Source organism: Acromyrmex echinatior, chromosome 2 (assembly GCF_024713525.1).
Source record: "Acromyrmex echinatior isolate Ae372 chromosome 2, ASM2471352v2, whole genome shotgun sequence".
NCBI classification, from domain to species: domain Eukaryota; kingdom Metazoa; phylum Arthropoda; class Insecta; order Hymenoptera; family Formicidae; genus Acromyrmex; species Acromyrmex echinatior.
Window position 1 is genome coordinate 13,679,465 of NC_141853.1, and position 18,243 is coordinate 13,697,707.

The following is an 18,243-nucleotide window of genomic DNA, read 5'->3' on the forward strand; positions in this document are numbered from 1 at the left end:
GCGTCACTTTATTCTTGTTTTACGTCTAATGAATGGTAAAGATGAAATGACACAAAGCGTTAATAGCGCACTTCTCGAACACAATAATAGAATTTCCAATAAAATTTCAAATTCTATAAATATATACACCATGTGGATTTATTGTTGAATCGATAATGCAATATACAGCACAAATTAGAGTAACTGAGTATGACTGATGGCGATTATTTCTTTAAAAATTTTCTCGAAAAATAGTGTCAAATTCCAAATCTCCTTTCATTTTGCATTTACATAATTATTTTTACATGTAAAAAATTTGTAACGAAATTGATCTTTCTTCAAATTTTTCTGTACGTGAACTTTTAATATATCATCGAGTGTTTTTAATTTACCATCTTTTAAGGTACCACCTTTATTTAGCTTTTCAATTCTCGTTACTTGTCGGATATTCATCGGCAACGATATTCATCAGACATCCGCGTGACAATTCGCGAACTCTCCTCTTCTCTTAACGTCAAGGAGAGAAAAATCGGGGAAAAACGACCTTTAAGAATAGCCTGAATGTGTGCTCGGAACCAAAAGAAGCGGCACGATGAAATATTCAGAGAAACTTCTCTTCCCGCGAGAGAGGAAGAGACGAGCGTGAGAGATCTAGAGACGCCGATATGTCAATTACCTTCTCATCCTCGTTCCCGCGCAGTCGAGATTTTCACCCATCCGCCTATCCGCGACGTTTAAGCGGACGAGTAAATCGAATCACTTTGCGCTTACCGAGAGATACCGTTGAAATTGGATGTTACCGGTGATTCGATGTCTGATCGTCGTCTATGATGCACAAAAGAGCCGAGGCTCCTCTCGACAACGATAGTAAGTCATTAACTCATTTTGCAATTTCGAGCAAAATCTTATACGTGTTCTTTCTTCTCACACACATTAAAGATTATTATCTTTTGAATTTTAACGATTTGCGGATTATTTTCGAAATATCAGTGATTCTAAAAGCCTCTTAGTTGAAATAATTTAATTTTCATAATTACTTTTTTTTAATTCAAATCCGCTGTATTAGATTCATCACTTTGAATTTTTAAATTGTAAGGCCAGAATCGAACTCAGCGGTCCCAAAAACCTTTTCAAAACAAAAGGAAATTTTTGCAATGAATAACATCATTGACTTTAACGTTTACCGTACCCGAATACACGATATTGCAAAAACTCCCTAATGTCTCCTGTAAATTATTTCGTTAAGGGTAAGTTACGTTGTGTCCACGGAATATCCGAAAATTGACGTTAAACCCGACTTTGAAGTTTGCAAGCACGATTTTTTTTTTTTTAGCTTTACAGGCATCGCAGCGGAGACAAAGGAAACGTGAGGACTTGCTCGCTGCCGCAATCGAGCGCAACGATAAACCCGACCGACTTGAATTCGTGTAAAATAATCGAAACTAATCGCATCCGCATGGCGATGAGAGGCCAGCAGCGGCTTCCCGTGCGTTCGTTTGTCTTCCATCCTTTTTTTTCCCCTCTTGGTCCATGACAAAAAGTACTGTCTACCCAGCAAACTATTTTTGTTTTTTTTTTTTTGTATTTTCTACCAGTCTACGTGATGATGCCACTGCAATCTTCCGTTTACGTCGACTGTGCACGACCGGCTGCAAATTGCGGATTGATCGGTTAGCACGACGCGCTTTATTCGGGCGCGTTGTTAGGTCTAAATGTGAGAATAGCCATGATCGATCGTGGGTGATATGTCAGCAGGTTTGAACACCCTCGCGCTATTGTACAATATCAGACCGTGTCGCAGATTGTGTGATAAAGCGAAGCGATCATGTCCGATGTAAGTGAAAACGATAAATAGAAATCGTTCTTCGTCAATATTCGAAAAGAAAGGGGAACTCGAATCGCAGATCGTACCTACTTGATCATTGCCGTTAATCGCGGCGCCACTATACATCGGCATCCTGGTCCTGGCTACTTATGGCGGTGTGTCGGGATCGTCGCTCTCGCGCTGGCACGCCGACTCCAGGTGTTTGTTCAAGTACGACTTAAGGGCAAACGACTTGTGGCACTTGGAGCATTCGTAATTCTTATCCGCCGAATGCGTCTGCATGTGCGCCCTTAGATTCGAGCGATCGGCGAACGCCTTGCCGCAGTGAGCGCATCCGTACGGTTTCTCGCCAGTATGGCTGCGCAAGTGACCCTGCAGTAGCCAAGGTCGCGAGAACATCTTGCCGCAGACGCCGCAACTATGCGTCAGCTTATGCGTGAGCACGTGCATCGCCAGAGCGGGCATGCTGACGTACGCCTTGCCACAATGGATGCACTTTTTGGCCGAATGAGAGTCGATGCTGCGATGCGTCTGCTTGTGCCGGGACAGATTCGACGAGGTCGCATACTGTTTGCCTGGAAAGGAAAGGAAAATGCGCGAATTAACGAAGGATCGAGGCTAGTGACTCGTGTAATATCGCAAAAGCGTTTATCATCGAGATGATATATCTATCAATTCAAATTTTTAATAAATTTATTAATCTATAAATTTATTGAGATAAGGTGTAATATTAGAGTTAAGTGAATTAACGCTACTTACCGCATTCACAACACACGTAACGACCGGTTTTCGAGGTCTCGGGAGCTTCGATCGGTTCGGCGTCCTGACTCTTCTGTGCGGCGGATGCTTTCTTATGCTTCGATCTGCCGTCCGAAACAAGCAACGTGTCATATGTGTAAGTCGCTGGTTTTATCTCATTGGGCTCCGTATTAGTCTGCACCTCCTTGTCCTTCTGCGTCGGTTGTGAGTTTGGATTACTATTCTCAATGTCGCTGCTGCATTCGGAGGTTGGCGGCGTTAATGGCGGCGTCGTTTCAATCTGTTGCTGCTGTAGCAATGACTGTTGCTGCTGTTGCTGCTGTTCCTGCTGCTGTTCCTGTTGCTGCTGTTGTTGCTGCTGCTGCTGCTGCTGCTGCTGCTGCTGCCGCTGCTGCTGCTGCTGCTGCTGCTGCTGCTGCTGCTGCTGCTGCTGCTGCTGCTGCTGCTGCTGCTGTTGCTGCTGTTGCTGCTGCTGCTGCTGCTGCTGCTGCTGCTGCTGCTGTTGCGGCAGCTGAAGCTGCGGCTGTTGAGCGATAATTGGTGTGCACGGTATGGTGGATGTACTATATGTCAGCAGGATCTCTTGTACTGGTGCCAAAGGTATGAAAACACTGCCCGAGGGTGGCACGATGGCGGACTCATAAATGATACCGGTAGTTGTGGGCTGTGACTGTTGCTGATGATGGCTGTAGATGTTTGAGCTGGTCAGCTCGATCGTGTTCACCTGATAGATTGGTTGCTCAGCCGATTGGTAGACCGTCATCTCTTGGACGTCGCTCGCCGGCGCCTCGATCACGCTTTGAGGACCGATCGCCACACTCGGTGGTGGCAAGGGAGGTAGAGATCGGGAGAGTTCTAGAAGATCGTGCGCCGCCTCCGTTTCCGCCGCGGAGCGATCTTTAAACATGGATGACACTTGACCGGACATGGACATGTCACAGGATGTGATAACCGATTGTATCCTATCGTGTGTTCTCGAATGCTCCGGAGTATCTTGTAGATGATAGGACGTTGACGTGCTGGACGGCGGAGATGGTTTTTCGGTGGATGGCGAATGGTGTAGCGTCGCGATAGACGTCGTAGTCTCGTCGCGTCTCTCGGGAGTCGTTCGCACGCTCGACGGAGGTAAAGACGTCACCGTCGTCGTTGTAGTTTCCTTGACGGTTGAGACGATTGTTTCTGTTGGTGATAGAGTCGTTAGAGACGCCGTTGTCGTGCACGCGATCACGACGGTTTCCATTCGCATCGTCATCGAGTGGTCCATCGCGGGATTCATCATGATGACGGATGATGGTACCGCTGTTGCGACAGTTGTGTCTGCATTGCTCGGTTGTTCCTTCGAGGGGTCTGCATCAGCCATGGCGGAAATCATAGCGGCCGTTGTGTCTTTTGAATGCGTGTTGGAACATTCTAAGATTATAAATATTAAGCTTTATTCGTGTACAACTAATAAATCCAATCAGATCGCGCCTCATGACAGAATGGAAAAAAATGTATATATAAATTGTATATTTAAATTTGCTACATATAATTCAGATTATTGCAAAATATCTTTACTGCCTTATATGTTACAAAAGCAACGTATAAACTTATTTCTTTGCTTACATTTAATATTTTTTTATCGAAATTTAATGGCGTCGTATAGGTTTTTAAATAGCATACCAAAAAATAGTGTTCGTTTCTCGTTTCCGGCGTGATAGCAAAAAGTATCGAACTGATGATGGTAAGAAAAAAGTGTAGCGATAAATGAATGATAGGAGGGTGGGAGAAAGACGTGGATTGCACAGTACGGATTGCGAAGATAGGAATAGTGGGATTATGACGGCAAATATGTTAGGAACGAGGTCAAAAGGGAGGGAAGTAAAGAATCAAGAAGGTTTCCTGGGTTAAGCGAATATAAAATTTCACGATAACTCGGTTGTAAATATGCACGTTTCGTTTAAAAACGACCGATTTCTCTTACGTCACTAGACGGATTTACTTTAATATTTCTACATTGTTGTTTTTATATGTTTCGTGAGCAGAATGAATTTTTGTTTGAACTGTGATCACGAAGAGAGTTTTGCTGTTCGCGAAAAGATCGACAGGTATGAATATTATGCGAATGTAAATGTCCTGCTTTTCGTACTGTGTTATTTGCATTTGTATAGTATAAAAAAGTTATATCAACTTCAAAGATATATGTAAAATTTTTATTGCAAGTTGCACAACTGCGAAAATACGTTTTTATTACGTTCATATATGAGATATTTATTAAGATATAAATTATTAAAAATTTTATACAGCGTTTACATTTTGTATATTATATATAAAATAGAAAATTATTAAATTAAGTCTTTGCACGTTTGTCATTTTTCTTTCTACAAATAATTAAAAACAAATAGAAATAAAGAAAAGAGAAAATAATATTTTTTAAATAGTATATTAATGTGTAAGGACTCATTAATATTAAAAAATCAAATGATATTAAAAAATTAAAAGAAAAATGAACAAATAAAAGTGCAGTTAATGAGACGTCAAATTAAGTCCATTAAAAATACATAAAATTTCAAATGGGAAACAATGGGACAATAAAATATATAATATTGCAGAATACGACATTGTCGTTGAAAATGATTCGAAAAATGAGCCAAAATGTTTGAAATTTTGTGTATTTTTAAGTACAATTAGACTTAATTTTGTGTTTCACTAATTGACTCTCATTTGCCCATTTTCCTTCTGATTATTATTGAATTTTTAATTATATAATTATTAACTTCATAATTATGCATTCCAAAAATTGATTTGAGAATATTCAATTTGGATATCTTATTCCAAAAATATATTCATATATTATTTTTAATAATACCAAAGACAACTATTTTGATTAATTTTAATAATTACTATATCATCAAATAAATGTCCAATAAATTGTGATAAAGAACTTGTTATTTTTTAGACGCAAAATGATTTCGGTCAATTATTATAAACGTTCATTGCGCGAACGTTTGAAACTCTCGCTTCTTCGTGCTGACGAAATACTATAAACGTGCATCGTCATTACGATAATTCCGAATGCCACTGCACCGCCTTTGTAACTGCATTTACTATCTCGACAAGTTTCGCATACCGTTTTCGCCGTTCACACGAGAAGCGGATACGTCGTACAAGTAGCAACGCCACGGAGAATTCCGACAATTAAGGTCGTTTTGTTGCGACCAGGTAACGTATTATTGGGAATTACGCGGTGCGCAGCAGCGTGTGCTATTATCATTTGATAATTTGATATAAACGCGTATCGGACTTGCGCCGAAGTGAATATCGCTAAAGTGACGCTAAAGCGCTGACGCAATTACGAAAGAATAAAAAAAGTAGCTATTACGTTTTAATAACTTGAAAAGATATCACATATTTTGTTGTCTATTTTATATACGATTTTATATAGCTTGTATATACATATACGTATTATATTTCCTTATATTGTTTATCATAATGTAATATTGAGCTCATTTTGATTGTATCAATTGTAAGTTTAACCCTCGATGTCATTCTAAGGGTGACATATCCTGGTTATTTTGCTGTAACTTTTTTATTTATAACAATTCATTTGCTTGTTGCTCGATTCTACTCCTTAATATCTGGCGTTTCGATAAAATAAAAAAAAAAATTTATTACGATACGTTCGTTCTTCACAATATCTAGTGTGGTGTAAGTACGTAAAAACGATGTAGAGACACCGAAGGGGGAAAGTTACTTTGGCGCTGCGTGTGTGTGTGTGTGTGTGTGTGTGGATAGATCGACCACCCGATTAACTTGTAAGAGTAATGATTATAACGATCACAGATTTCCGGTAAAATATGCAAAGTTGGCATACCTTGTGCAACAGGGGGTGCAATGCACTTCTGTACGGGCGAGATGGGTATGGTGGTTGGCGATGGCGTGCTCCTTCCGCGGCCCCAGCTCTCGAATCCTCTGGCAACGCTGGTTATGTACTTGTTGCACAAGGCCTTCTTTACCATATAGCACCGCGGCATCTTGGCTGATCGTTGCTCTCTTCCCACCAGGATTAATATCGAAATATCGCTCTAAGATCACCAAACAACCGTGTTAGGGTAAACAACCCTCTTGAGCCTTCCTCGATCCTTCGGTGTGACGGCGTACTTTATTGCGAGTGCGTACCCGCGGCACGATCAAGAAGTACCGCGTATATTGATCGCCTGTATCGCACAATCTCCTTTGCAAAAATCGCGGCAAACGATACACTACGATATATATATATATATATATATCGTTCGATATACCATTAACCGTTCTGCCGCTCGTTCCCGTTTTCACGAAAATGTCAAGTTTATCTTTCTTAATTCATTAACGCGGAGATTTTACCAGGCACGATCTCTCAATCGAAGCTTCAGCTGTTCATCCCACTCTTTACACTTTCTCTAAGATATCCTGAGACACGACATGGTCGTTTCGTATCGATCTAATCAACGGCAGACTGTCCCAATTAAAGTTCCTTCTATTCAAAATTCCTTTCAGTAGCAAAGATGAGCGAAAACGATTCTCTTCTTAGGAAAGATGAAACGCTCCGCTCGAGATGGCTATCTTGGCGATATCGCTTGATTTAATTCTAGACGTCGTTGCACGATTATTCAATAGGACTCTGCGTATAAATGTATATATATATATATTTTTTTTTTGTATAACTATATACAGGGATGAGAGTGAGCGCGTACGATCGTGGTGTCTATATGCGCGTGTATACATTCATATTAAAATATCTCTTAAGTGAAGCGAGGAGCTGCGGGAGGAGCTCTCGATCGTGGCGATCGAGTCCGAGCGGGAGAATAATACGCGGTATCAGTTCTTTGATGATTCCAAAGCGCGATCAGAGGGCGGTGATTAAGTGCGAGATTATGGGAGGGTGGCGGAAAGCGTGTGCGGCTTGCCTTTGCTTTGTTCCTCGAGATTACCTTGTTTGTAGTATTGCTTTCGTTGTATATTCACGGGTGGAAGATTTACATGCTTTACGGCGTCGGTCTCATGCCCGCCTAGTATCTCGTCGTTTCGCAAAACGCACGCATACGTCTACGTGCGCGTTTTACCCATCTAGCTAAACTCTCTTCCCTCCTCTTCTCTCTTCCGTTCTCTCCCTTTTTCTCTTCCTCCGCTTCACCGCCGTAGGTTCGTTATCCTGCACTGCCTCCGGCAATACATGCGTCGCCGGGAATGCGCGAATCCACGTCGGGGCTTCCGTCGCTCTGGTTCCGCGAGATTCACTCGCGAACTCTTCATTCGCCCGGCTGTTCCAGATGGTATCTCGTCACGCCGATTCCCGATGACGTCGTTGCCCCGGGACGTCCCGATAATAATATCCTCATCGCAACACAATCTGGAACTCTGTCTTCTCTGCAAATTGACTGTGAACAATGTACGCGAGTTTTCTTCAGGATGAGGGAAAATCTCGTTTGATTATCGAAATCGAGAGATGTGATTGTCCGCTACTTTATTGGCAACCGCTCCGTTCGTTTTCGTCAAATGCGAATGCTACCCGACGAAGCTCGAACCGACGCTCTGATGTTTACAACTTTGTAAACAACTTTGTGAGCTTTGATACGAATAGTTGAATTTCTATAAGGAGTTGGTCCTCTGAATTAGCCAGCGCACGTCATTAAAGTTTCCTTCAGATTGTAGGAAAGTACGGATTGTACTCTCTGAAGATGAGAGTGGAGCTTTCTGGTCTTCTTCAATGTTCTCTTATTAATTCATAAAGAGCGGAAGTCTCGTAAGATGAATCGAAATTTGTTCACAATCTAATATATATCCCGATCAAACGTAGTACACTGTATTAAGCTCGTTCAAAATTATATATTTGGGCGGTAGAAATTCTTATCGCAATGCAATCTGGGAATATATAGTATCAATCGTCTTTACGACATTTCCTCTTTCCTTTCTCGCTTGAAACCCAATTTCGAATTCTTCGTGTCGGAACGTTCTCTCTTCGGAGCTTCGGAGTTTCGGAGTTTCTCACTCTGACCGTATTTCCATCCTCACCTTCTTCGTCCGCGTTTCTGGGAGTAGTCGGAGCTCGATCGTTGGAGCGCGGCGTTCCAAGTTCCAATATGCGATTGTTGGATTCTTCGTAACTGGCACTAGTTCCTTTTTCGAAAACAACCTCTCCTTCGACTCCGGAGATGGGCGGGTGTGCCTTCGCAGGGACGAGCAACAAGTTGGACAACAGGTCCGCGATGTTGTGTATCCGTGTGCGCCGGTGTGTGCGAGCGCTACCGCCGCCGCCTTACGTGTGTGGTCGATAGCTCCCTCTAGTCCTCTCCGCGACCCCGGAAATCCCGCGCGCACCCCCTTGCAACCCTCGTTCTCGCGCTCCCGCTACCTATACACGGTACAGTGTACACACAGTCGCAGTCGAAAGCGAGTTGGCTGACGAGCGCGCCCGAAGCTACGGTACTTCCCCCTGGTTTCACTGCGGACACCGCTTGCGTCACCGATGATTCTCTCCTTTTCGACGTTTCCTTGGATCGAAAGCCTTGTCCAGGATCCCTTGTCCCGACAGGCACCGACGTAACGTGTCTATGATAGTTCGTTCGGCGGATACGCGGACTACCGGTAGTCTCGCACAGCGGACGGATATACACGAGGCGTAACCACGACAACGAGCACCTCGATGGTCACGACGACAATGACAACGACGACGACGACGACGACGACGACGGCGGCGGCGGCGGCGGCGGCGGCGGCGGTGGTGGTGACGTGGAACAGAAACGATGAGAACGAAGGCGACAACGACGACGACGACGACGACGACGACGAAGATGAGGACAACGGTGAAAACGACGACGAAGATGACGATAATGAGGACGACGACGGTATCCCCGGGCACCCGGCGACGGCGGACGCGAGTACCGACGAGCTCCGCGAAGATCGAAGACGAAGATGTACCACCTGTAGGCGCAGAAGCAACAATTGTCCGCCGTGTATCGCGGTGGAGGGTAGCCCGACTACATGGCTCGTACCGGGTGTGGCTGGGGTGCAACTGCCAATGCAGCGTCGCCGACGAGTGTCGCCCCGCGTCCCGGGCGCCTGCGTCCTCGCCGCCGCGCTTGTGTGCAGCTTTCTCTCCCTCTCCCTCTCCCTCCCCAACTGCGTAACTCGCGTTTCCAACCCCCTTCTCGTCGCTTCTCTTCGTCGGCTGCGGCGCGTTCTCCCGCTCCTCTCGTTCTCGCTCCCCCTGTTCTTACGCGCCACCCTCTCCTCTTCCTTAATCGAGGGGATGGCGAAGGTTGCCAAGGGGGAAGGCCGGCAGAGGGATGACGGCCGAGGGGGTGGAGGATCGGCGGGGAAACCCCTTCCGACGCCGATCTGGCTCTCGCCATCGATTTTGTACGAGTTCGGGGCCAGACCAACACCTGTTACCGCGGTGGGTGGCTAAAGAGGAAGGGTGGAAGAGCGAGTGACGAAGTGAGATGGAGAGAAGGGACAAGAGGGGTAGTACGGGCAAAACCAACCCTCCCGCGGCTAAAAGAGGAAAAGAAAGAGGAGGATGAGAGAAAGAGAAGAAGGGGGGGAGAGAGGGAAAGAGAGAGAGAGAGCGGACCGGCCGCTAGATACTGACGAGGAAACGCCGACGCCAATCGATACCGTCGACCTCGGCATCCTGCCGCGTTCGTCGGCGGGGTTCGCGATAGCGCGCGCCATCCCCTTCCACCATCGTTGCATCTCGCTCCCGTGACGTTCCTCCCCGTCCACGTCTCTCTTTTCACCCTCGCACTATTCTGCGCTTCGAGTTCTGTCTCTGCCTTCGTTTGTCGGTGTCTCCTCTCTGTCTCCGGTTAGCTTGGCCGGTTCGCGTTTTCTTTTATTTCATTCTGCCTCGCGTGTCTTTTATTGGATTTATTTATTGCGTATGGCTGTATCCATTCTCTTTCCATGAGACTCCTGGAATTAACGCTACAAGTTGGCTCGAGATGTGTAGCTCCGATGGAATTAATTCGGATTATTTTCTCAGATGTTGTTGTCTGCGGTACACCGTTCTAACTTTCTCGAGGTAGCTAGGAACAATATCGAGTCGTAACATAAACGAAATTAACTATGCGTACGTTTCTACGAGAGATATTAATTGTACGTTTTCTCGCTGGCTGTGGCCTTATTAATTGTAATTCTTTTACTTACATTACAGTAAATACCTACCGATTATTTATTACGAGTAAAATGGTAATAAAATATTATAAATCTACAAGTGTGTTGCGGAAGATAATTCTTTTTCCGCAACGTCCTGTTGCCCTGTATAATTTTAATAATAAACTTTTTCTTTCTCATATTTTTCATTAAATTTGGTTGCTTTTTTCAATCTTGATTCTTAATTTTTTTATCGTTTTTACATGCACATTCGTGCCATTGCGATGATGTAAATAGATTCGCGACGTGTTCTCTGCAAAATTTACGGGGACTTTACTAATCATCTCGGAATGCAAGATCGTGCGAGAGATTATGATAGTGCCGTAGTAATTAATGGGTTCAGATATATGATCCTTGACAAGTTCTATCTTAATCTATGATCTTCGTTCCATCTTACGTAAACTTTAAGAAACATATATAGAGCGATAATAACCAGACGGTCACTTAGAATGAAGCCATACGGTAAATTTCTCGCGTCATTAACCCAATTGGAAAATTCATCATCATAATGAGAAGAGCTATCTCACCGATTTCTAAAATTGTATCGTTCGCTTTTTTATCGAACAAATTTGTAAATAAAAAAATTAGCATATTTGAATAACGTTCGAAGAGTATCCAAATATATCCTAATATAAATGAATTATTGTAAGATTAATCTGTGCGAGCCACTTTCGATTCAAGTTATTTCAATGAGTTGTTATTTATTATACAGTATGCATCTATCTTTTTCTTATATTGTCTGGTTATCGATTATATATGTATTCTCAACCAAAAGTTACGTCAAACGCATACGAGCATAATCCTGTAGCTACAGCTTACATGGATAGGTGCCAACAACGCTATATATTCGTTCAAGGGTGGTTATGGTGGTACACTCCATATATACCCCCTCCGATTCATGCTAGTTTGCGGAGTATCTGATGGCGTCGTCAAGATATAACTAACATTTGTCGTAATGACCGTTTGGTCAACGAGTGCCACTCTACAGCCTCGGTGAACAGTGGAGGCAAAAAGAGAGAGACAGAAAGAGGAGGAGGGAAGGAGAGAGAAAATAAAAGAGAGAGAGAGAGAACAGCCGACTGAACAGCCGCACCGGTTATCCACCCCCGTCGCCATCATATAACGACACGTCGCGAGTCAGAGGTTGCCGAGCAACGGGTGATGGTCGGCGAAGCGATGTGCTCGAGTCGAATGGAGAACGAGCGAAACGAATAATAACGAAACGGCCAGCCAGTCCCGAGTCCAGCCGCACGTCCGTCCGTCTCGGATGAGGCACCGCACAATTGAAAATTATTGGAAACGGTTCTTCTCCGAAAATTCGCCGACTCTTTAAAATTTTCGTAAGTTTCCAATAAAAACAAGCACAATTAATAATTTACGATATATTTTTTTTCAATTATAAAATATGAGTAAGACGAAATTGCGTCGAGTTTATAATTGTAGGATGTGTAATAGTTTTATATTTATTATTAACATCGGATGCGCACGGAGAGACGCTATTATTGTTATTTGTCATTCTATTTTCATCGTTTATTCGATGTAAAACAAGGAATAGAATGACATAAACAGCGCTAATAACGTCTCTCTTTCCAGTATAACTTTACAATTTATGTACGTAATATACGTAAATATAAACAATGAATGAAACCAAAAATTTATAAGTTATCTTTAAATTCACAACAAACATTAAATTCATGTTCAAATTATCTAAAATTACTTCTTAATCAATTACATGAGATCTATTATTTATCTTTTATTTTATCGAGCTTACAGCCGCTTTGTGATGTTCTTCTAGATGAAGATGTTGAGTTTTCCTGTGACAAATATTTAGAGTACGCGAGTACGCGAAAGATCATTATGATCTTTGTGTATTAAAGGTATTTGCGGCATCTAGTGTAGATATCATACATCCGAATTTCGCTCGAGTGGTCGCCATTTTGTTAAGGGTAGTTCCATTAAGCAAGGGGCAATTTCGGACCGTCGTTCCATATAGTGAAATGACGCGTACATAAATATATATTACGTCGTCTCGCATGCGCGCGAGTTGGTTCGTGCTGAATGTTTCGCATCTGTGTGAGTGTTATCTCTGGAAACACCGAGAGGCGCAAAGGGTAAAAGTCGAACACGTCATAGCATGTGGGTGGTATGGATTTCATCCCCGCGAAGAGACCATGTTGCTTTTCTTTCCAAGATCCCTCTCTTTCGATCACTTAATTTATATCCATTGAAATAAAACGAAAAGAAAAAATAACGGTGCTTTATTAATGATGCAGAATTTATTATTCACTTAATGATAGATTTTATTTTGAAAGTTTTAGAAATCTTAGATTAAAAATACTCTTCCCAGTAGTAACGATCTATTTCGTCTGCGTAACGTATTATAATTATTAACTTGGTCCGTTACTTTGATGTATCTAAATGAGTTTTAATTGAACTGAATGTACCAATCTAAAAAAAAAATTATTATATCCGATATTATTAAATTATGTAATTGTATATTCAACGCAGACTCTTCTACTTTCTAACGATCTAAACTAGTAACATGTATGAATATATAACTGTTATAGGAGTAACGATTAACGAATGAATAATAGATGACGTTAATAACACATAACATCCATTCGTGGAACTTACAATTCCATTCCTTTTCCGTATTCTCGTTCCTTTTGTACTCATCGCTTTTTCTCCAAAGAGGCGCTGTCCTAAGTAGCGCCATATCATGGAGATGATTTACTCTGGAACTGTAAATTACGTTAGATAATGGGCTCGCTGTGAAACTTGAGACTTTAAAGTTGAGCCGTAAAATTTAAAACTTCGTTTAAAACACGATAATACGGGTACAATGACTACGACCGGAAGATCAGGAACCGGCTGCCTCAAATTAATCTTTTACTTTAATGCATCTTCATATATTCGAAAAAGATCTTATTCTAACGTAAATGAATAGAAAGAAAAAGAAAATTGTCTTGTGCGCTTTTTTTTTATTTAAAATCTGGAAAAAAAATGGAACACTTGTTTTATGCAAGTTGATGTGTCTCATAATTAATAACCTTATTATAAATATAAAATGTTATGAAAAAAAATAAAAAAATTATTCGTGTCATTTCAGACTGTGTGATAAAGAAATTTTATAAGAAGAAAAATTCAGGTTTTTAAAACTTTAAAGTAATCTGAGCTTAAAGTGAAATTCTTCAGAATGAAAATTCACAATGTAATTATTCGCGTAGCCGCCATTTACGCTAAATGAGAAAAGATATCGAAGTATCCTTCCGCCCTATAAAATTCGGCCACGATTACGTAGCTTGTTCGCGAATTACAACGGCAAGCCGTTAGAGACATTATGGCGAATTAATGGCATTAAGAATTAAATTCGCTCAGAGTTAATAATTCTGCTGTTCCTAAAATATTCGTTAAAGTGCCGCGGAAGCAAAATTTAGCGTTTCATGGCGGGAAATTGCTCGGAAGAAAACGATAAGAAAATGTATAAAGAAATACATTCTTCGACAAATTAGCGGAAATGAACTAAATTGAACTTGTTTGGAAGTCGTATATACAAAATCAATATTCGCAAATCCATGCAAGACAAACGAGTCTTTAAAAGTCCTTGATGTCTACGTCAGCTATTTTAAATTACGACACTTGGAAATACACGCGAACGATTTTCCAATTTACATCCACATATGAGTGCTCCTACATCTATATTCTCCAATATTCTCCTATTTCCTGCATCCTCGAGTATGCATGAGCCGTACTTCGAGTGAGGCATAAACAACAAATTTTGGGTAGCAATAAATTCAAGTATATACACATATATGTGTATGTGTGTATATATATATATGTATACATATTGTATATAATCCAAATGGAAATTGGAAGACCTCTAGTACGAACAAAAAAGCTCATAGTTTAAATAAGATCTTTAGACATGTATACATTGAAATATTATATTATAGAATTTGTTTAAAATGAATCTTATATACTGTACAGATTGCTTATATGTGTATCTCCCAATCAATATCCCGCACTTAAAAAATGTGATTTGCACCACTTGCGACATAGACAATTTGTATCTTAAAAAAAAATGAAAAAAAAAATAGTCGCAATAATATAAAACTCCCACATGTATATATCTCCATGCCATAAACTCCAGCATTTTGCATGTTTCCCTACTTGTTCTTCTAAATCCATCCGATCGCTTATCTCTCTGCCATGACATTTTCCTCCGTTACCGCTATATCTCACGGTCCGGCCCTCTTCTCCTTACGCATAAATTTATATCATCCGACACAAAGACCTGACCTCCTTCGACGGTACAAAGTGCGCGGGGACTCGCATTATCGTCGGAGCTCGAGGACAGGGGGATGATTCACCCTAGAACTGCGGAAGGGTGCTTGAAAGAGGGAAGAATCGAAGCGGCGTTGCCAGAAATGCAAAATTCGTACGTATAAAAACTCCTCAGCTCTAAATTTCAACGGATCAAGAATTAAAAATCTTGATTATGAAAAATCTCTTTCGTTTCTTTTTTTTTCGTAATTATAAGATCGCAATTACGATATTATTTTCCAAATTAAATCAAATGTAATACAGAAATAAAAGTATAATCCAAAAGTTACATCATTTTGTATACACACGTTTTACTTTTTAGCATTAGTATTTTAACATTCTTAGTTTTGAAATATTTAATTTTTGTAACTTGTGTAATATTTTTTTTACTCATACATTTTTATTACTAACGTCTTAATAAAGTAATTGTTAAATATAAATAAACGTATTATTAACTGAGAATTTAATTTGTGCACGATTATAAATATGTATTTTTATCAGTATAATAATTAATACGTGTAGCATTCACAGAACAGATCAAAAGAATAGCGTTTCAGGTAAAACCACATTAAGTCGATTTTATTACGAGCGTGATCTGTGTCATTCTCAGTCGTACAAATTAGAACGTACGTACGTACGTACTAGGTTGACTTTAAAAACATCACTGTGAAACACACGCACGTAACACACGAGGCCAAATCTCAATCCCTGTTCTCGTTCGTTGTAGGTTCATAAATTGTAAATCCATCGAGTATACATCGCGATAAAGTGCTGCAGATACGTCAGCGTCCCATACTTGTATTGTTTTAGAACCCCTATAACAGTTGGCATGCGCTTTCGCGAAAGGGTGGGTCACATATATAGGATGACGATGAGACACAAACATATCGCGACAGAAACGCTCTTTCGACCCTACCATTAAGACTCCTCAACACGTCCAACACGACGTGAATTATCTCATTAGAACTGTCGGAGACAATAGTGCGAATAATTCTTGCGTGTATTGAATTCTCGAACGAATTTTTCTCAACAAGAATCTGCAGATAGAATAGATGGCCAAAGTGCTAAAATCAGTTTGTAGTAACAATAAGATCTTTATATTTGATTTTAATATTTCTATTTTTTAAGTTAATATGTTCAACAAAGCTTCATGACATGCTTCATGTTTCGTGATGATTAACAACGCTGCATCTTTGTCACTTTTGCGAGTGACTTAAGCATTATGGACATGAGCTAATTATACTTCTGTCATTCTTGCTGAGAAGGACTCCAAAGAGAGTCGAAACTTTCAAAATAAAGAAGATATCAATCCAATATCTGATTATTGATTGTTCACTAAATAATTGTATCGTTATCGTTGCTGACTCTCATTAGCCTATTATCTTTCTGTATTGTTTAAAATTTGAGAGTCCTAATATAATTATTGTTAACAATAAGATATTTATATAGTGTGTGTACGACTATATATTTAATTAAAAATTTATTACATCAATATTAATAGTAACTCCATGTATTTATTCTTTATGAATTATGTATTTTTCCTTCTAGTATTTTTTTTTCCATTATTCTTTGAAGAAAAAAAATTTTTACTATAGCTCATAAAAGTCTCGCGTATCCTGAATTCCCCTTCTTGTCATCCTTGATTTTCACGATGCGAGGAGAAGCCCATTAATGCAAGCCGATCGATAATTCCAGACATTATCGCGGTATCGACCCCTAGCAATGGACGTTACTTACTGCTCGAGGATACAAATGTATACTCGTATGCTTCGAAAAGCGTTTCCCTAGCAGGAGTAACAACAAGTTAATACTTCAAACGGCCGCACTTTTCACAATGCGAAAGGACCCCGCGTTCCACTTTTATAGATAAGTAGATTACGAGATGACGCAATGCAGTGGCAAACTCAGTAAGATAAATAATGCATAATGAAGCAAAAAGGAAAAACGAAAGATTTGTTCTCTCAAGATTTTGCAGAAGGGAGACGTCATATTTAATGTAATACTCGCGAGAGGAAATATTGTCCTTCGAAAGCTTCGCTTCCAAGCATTTTCATTCGTTTGTTACTCAAGAAACTATTGCCATCGCTCGACGTTTTGTTCTTTTCAGAAAAAAATTAATTTGTTGGCAAATTAATATTTGATTTAATTTCATTGCATCGAATTATTTTTCCGATAAACGCAATCAGCATTGTTTCAATAAACTCGTTGATGAAAAAGTTAATTGCACACATTACAAGCATATTAAAATCATAGGTACATATCATATGCTTATAAAAATTCAATGTAAAAATTAACAGGCTTTTTTTTTATCATGCTCCCCATATAAAGGATATTAAAATTACAATATTTGAATATAATCTTTGCAACCACAAGTAACAGATTTCTCAATAAGTTTGTCATCGCAAGAAACATTTAAGACGCTTAAGTATCCTTCATTGCTACTTCTTGCCACCGTGCTCTTATTTACTTGAAAATGCACCGCGAAATTGCCAAAGGTGTACCCGAGTTTTCGGCTGTTTATTGTTCTTTGTCCATCGAGCGAAGAACGGCATGTCTATACGAAAAGCGGAAAAGCACAGAATGGAGTCAATCACCGAACTATGCATGCCGCATAAAGCATCGGTCTTTTTTATCCTTGTCTCGATACATCGGGACGTCAAAGTGTTCCGCGATTGAAATCACGCGAACCGTGCAGGGTAGTCCGTACGTACAGCATGTATAGAACGACGAGCACGACGATCGATCTTATGCATAGTTATACGAAATTTGGTTCACCCAGCAGCCGAAACCTTGAACGTCAGACTACCCTTAAATGTCGAGGGCAGACCTGTGTGGATATTTAAATTAAATAATCGAAAGTCGATTATTTAATTTCATACATTTTCTCGACGTTTTATTATTATTTCCGAAAATTTTCAAGACTGGATTTTATCTCCCTCTAGTTGGAGAGGACATTATCTTGATTGGTTCGTGCGATTTGTTTACTTTTCCTTTTCAAAATTTCGTCAATTTTCTATCTACAAAAGGTGCTGTCATGTATAAAAATAAGACTGTGCAACAGTGCGAAAGTTTGTGGAGCATTCTCTGAGATAAAATACGCCGGACGCAAGTTGCGAGCCAAAACTCGAGGTCCTCTATTCTTGCAGACTGGTGCAGCATGGTGCGCAACTAAACACTGCAAAGCC

General features: G+C 40.6%; 3 protein-coding genes across 11 annotated transcripts in view; 1 reads left to right on the forward strand and 2 right to left on the reverse strand.

Annotated features, from left to right (window-relative positions):
* Window positions 1-1,541: 1,541 nt before the first annotated feature.
* LOC105151831 (uncharacterized) lies at window positions 1,542-9,599 on the reverse strand. 4 transcript variants are annotated; one of them, XR_015544019.1, is made up of 4 exons: window positions 6,417-9,599; window positions 2,564-3,973; window positions 1,891-2,379; window positions 1,542-1,628 (listed from the first exon to the last, which is right to left on the reverse strand). XR_015544019.1 is itself a non-coding variant. In XM_087402480.1 (4 exons), exons 2-4 carry the CDS (start codon window positions 6,574-6,576, stop codon window positions 1,952-1,954), a joined length of 1,998 nt encoding a protein of 665 aa, XP_087258606.1. In that variant the 5' UTR covers window positions 6,577-7,202; window positions 7,513-9,598; the 3' UTR covers window positions 1,542-1,951. The 4 variants fall into 4 exon arrangements, 2 of the variants coding, with proteins under 2 accessions (XP_087258606.1, XP_087258607.1); XR_015544018.1 differs by having other exon boundaries at window positions 1,895-2,379; window positions 6,417-9,598; XM_087402480.1 differs by having other exon boundaries at window positions 1,542-2,379; window positions 6,417-7,202; window positions 7,513-9,598.
* On the forward strand, window positions 9,225-12,389 carry LOC147910521 (uncharacterized). Of its 2 annotated transcripts, none has more exons than XM_087402496.1 (2): window positions 9,225-10,604; window positions 11,592-12,389. In XM_087402496.1, exon 1 carries the CDS (start codon window positions 9,225-9,227, stop codon window positions 9,987-9,989), a length of 765 nt encoding a protein of 254 aa, XP_087258622.1. In that variant the 3' UTR covers window positions 9,990-10,604; window positions 11,592-12,389. The 2 variants fall into 2 exon arrangements, with proteins under 2 accessions (XP_087258622.1, XP_087258621.1); XM_087402495.1 differs by lacking the exon at window positions 11,592-12,389 and adding an exon at window positions 10,737-10,889 and having other exon boundaries at window positions 9,225-10,652.
* The window catches only part of LOC105151827 (uncharacterized), a 67,222-nt gene continuing 61,081 nt past the window's right edge, over window positions 12,103-18,243 (reverse strand). For 3 of the 5 annotated variants that reach the window (XR_015544022.1, XR_015544021.1, XM_087402498.1), the window contains exons 2-3: window positions 13,370-13,476; window positions 12,103-13,183 (exon numbers count right to left, since the gene is read on the reverse strand). Coding sequence is in view for 3 of the 5 variants with exons in the window: in XM_087402498.1 (XP_087258624.1) it covers window positions 13,161-13,183; window positions 13,370-13,476 (130 nt within the window). In the remaining 2 variants the exon portion in view is untranslated. The remainder of the gene's footprint in view (window positions 13,184-13,369; window positions 13,477-18,243) is intronic. The other 2 variants (XM_087402497.1, XM_011065759.2) reach the window with 1 other exon arrangement.

Excerpts from the sequence above, each read along its gene's own strand:
- LOC105151831 (XM_087402480.1), bottom strand. The coding sequence starts at position 6,576 with ATGCCGCGGTGCTATATGGTAAAGAAGGCCTTGTGCAACAAGTACATA. Across the intron at positions 3,974-6,416 it reads TGCACCCCCTGTTGCACAAG|AATGTTCCAACACGCATTCA; the intron begins GTATGCCAACTT and ends TTATAATCTTAG. Across the intron at positions 2,380-2,563 it reads TTACGTGTGTTGTGAATGCG|GCAAACAGTATGCGACCTCG; the intron begins GTAAGTAGCGTT and ends TTTCCTTTCCAG.
- LOC147910521 (XM_087402496.1), top strand. The coding sequence starts at position 9,225 with ATGGTCACGACGACAATGACAACGACGACGACGACGACGACGACGACG.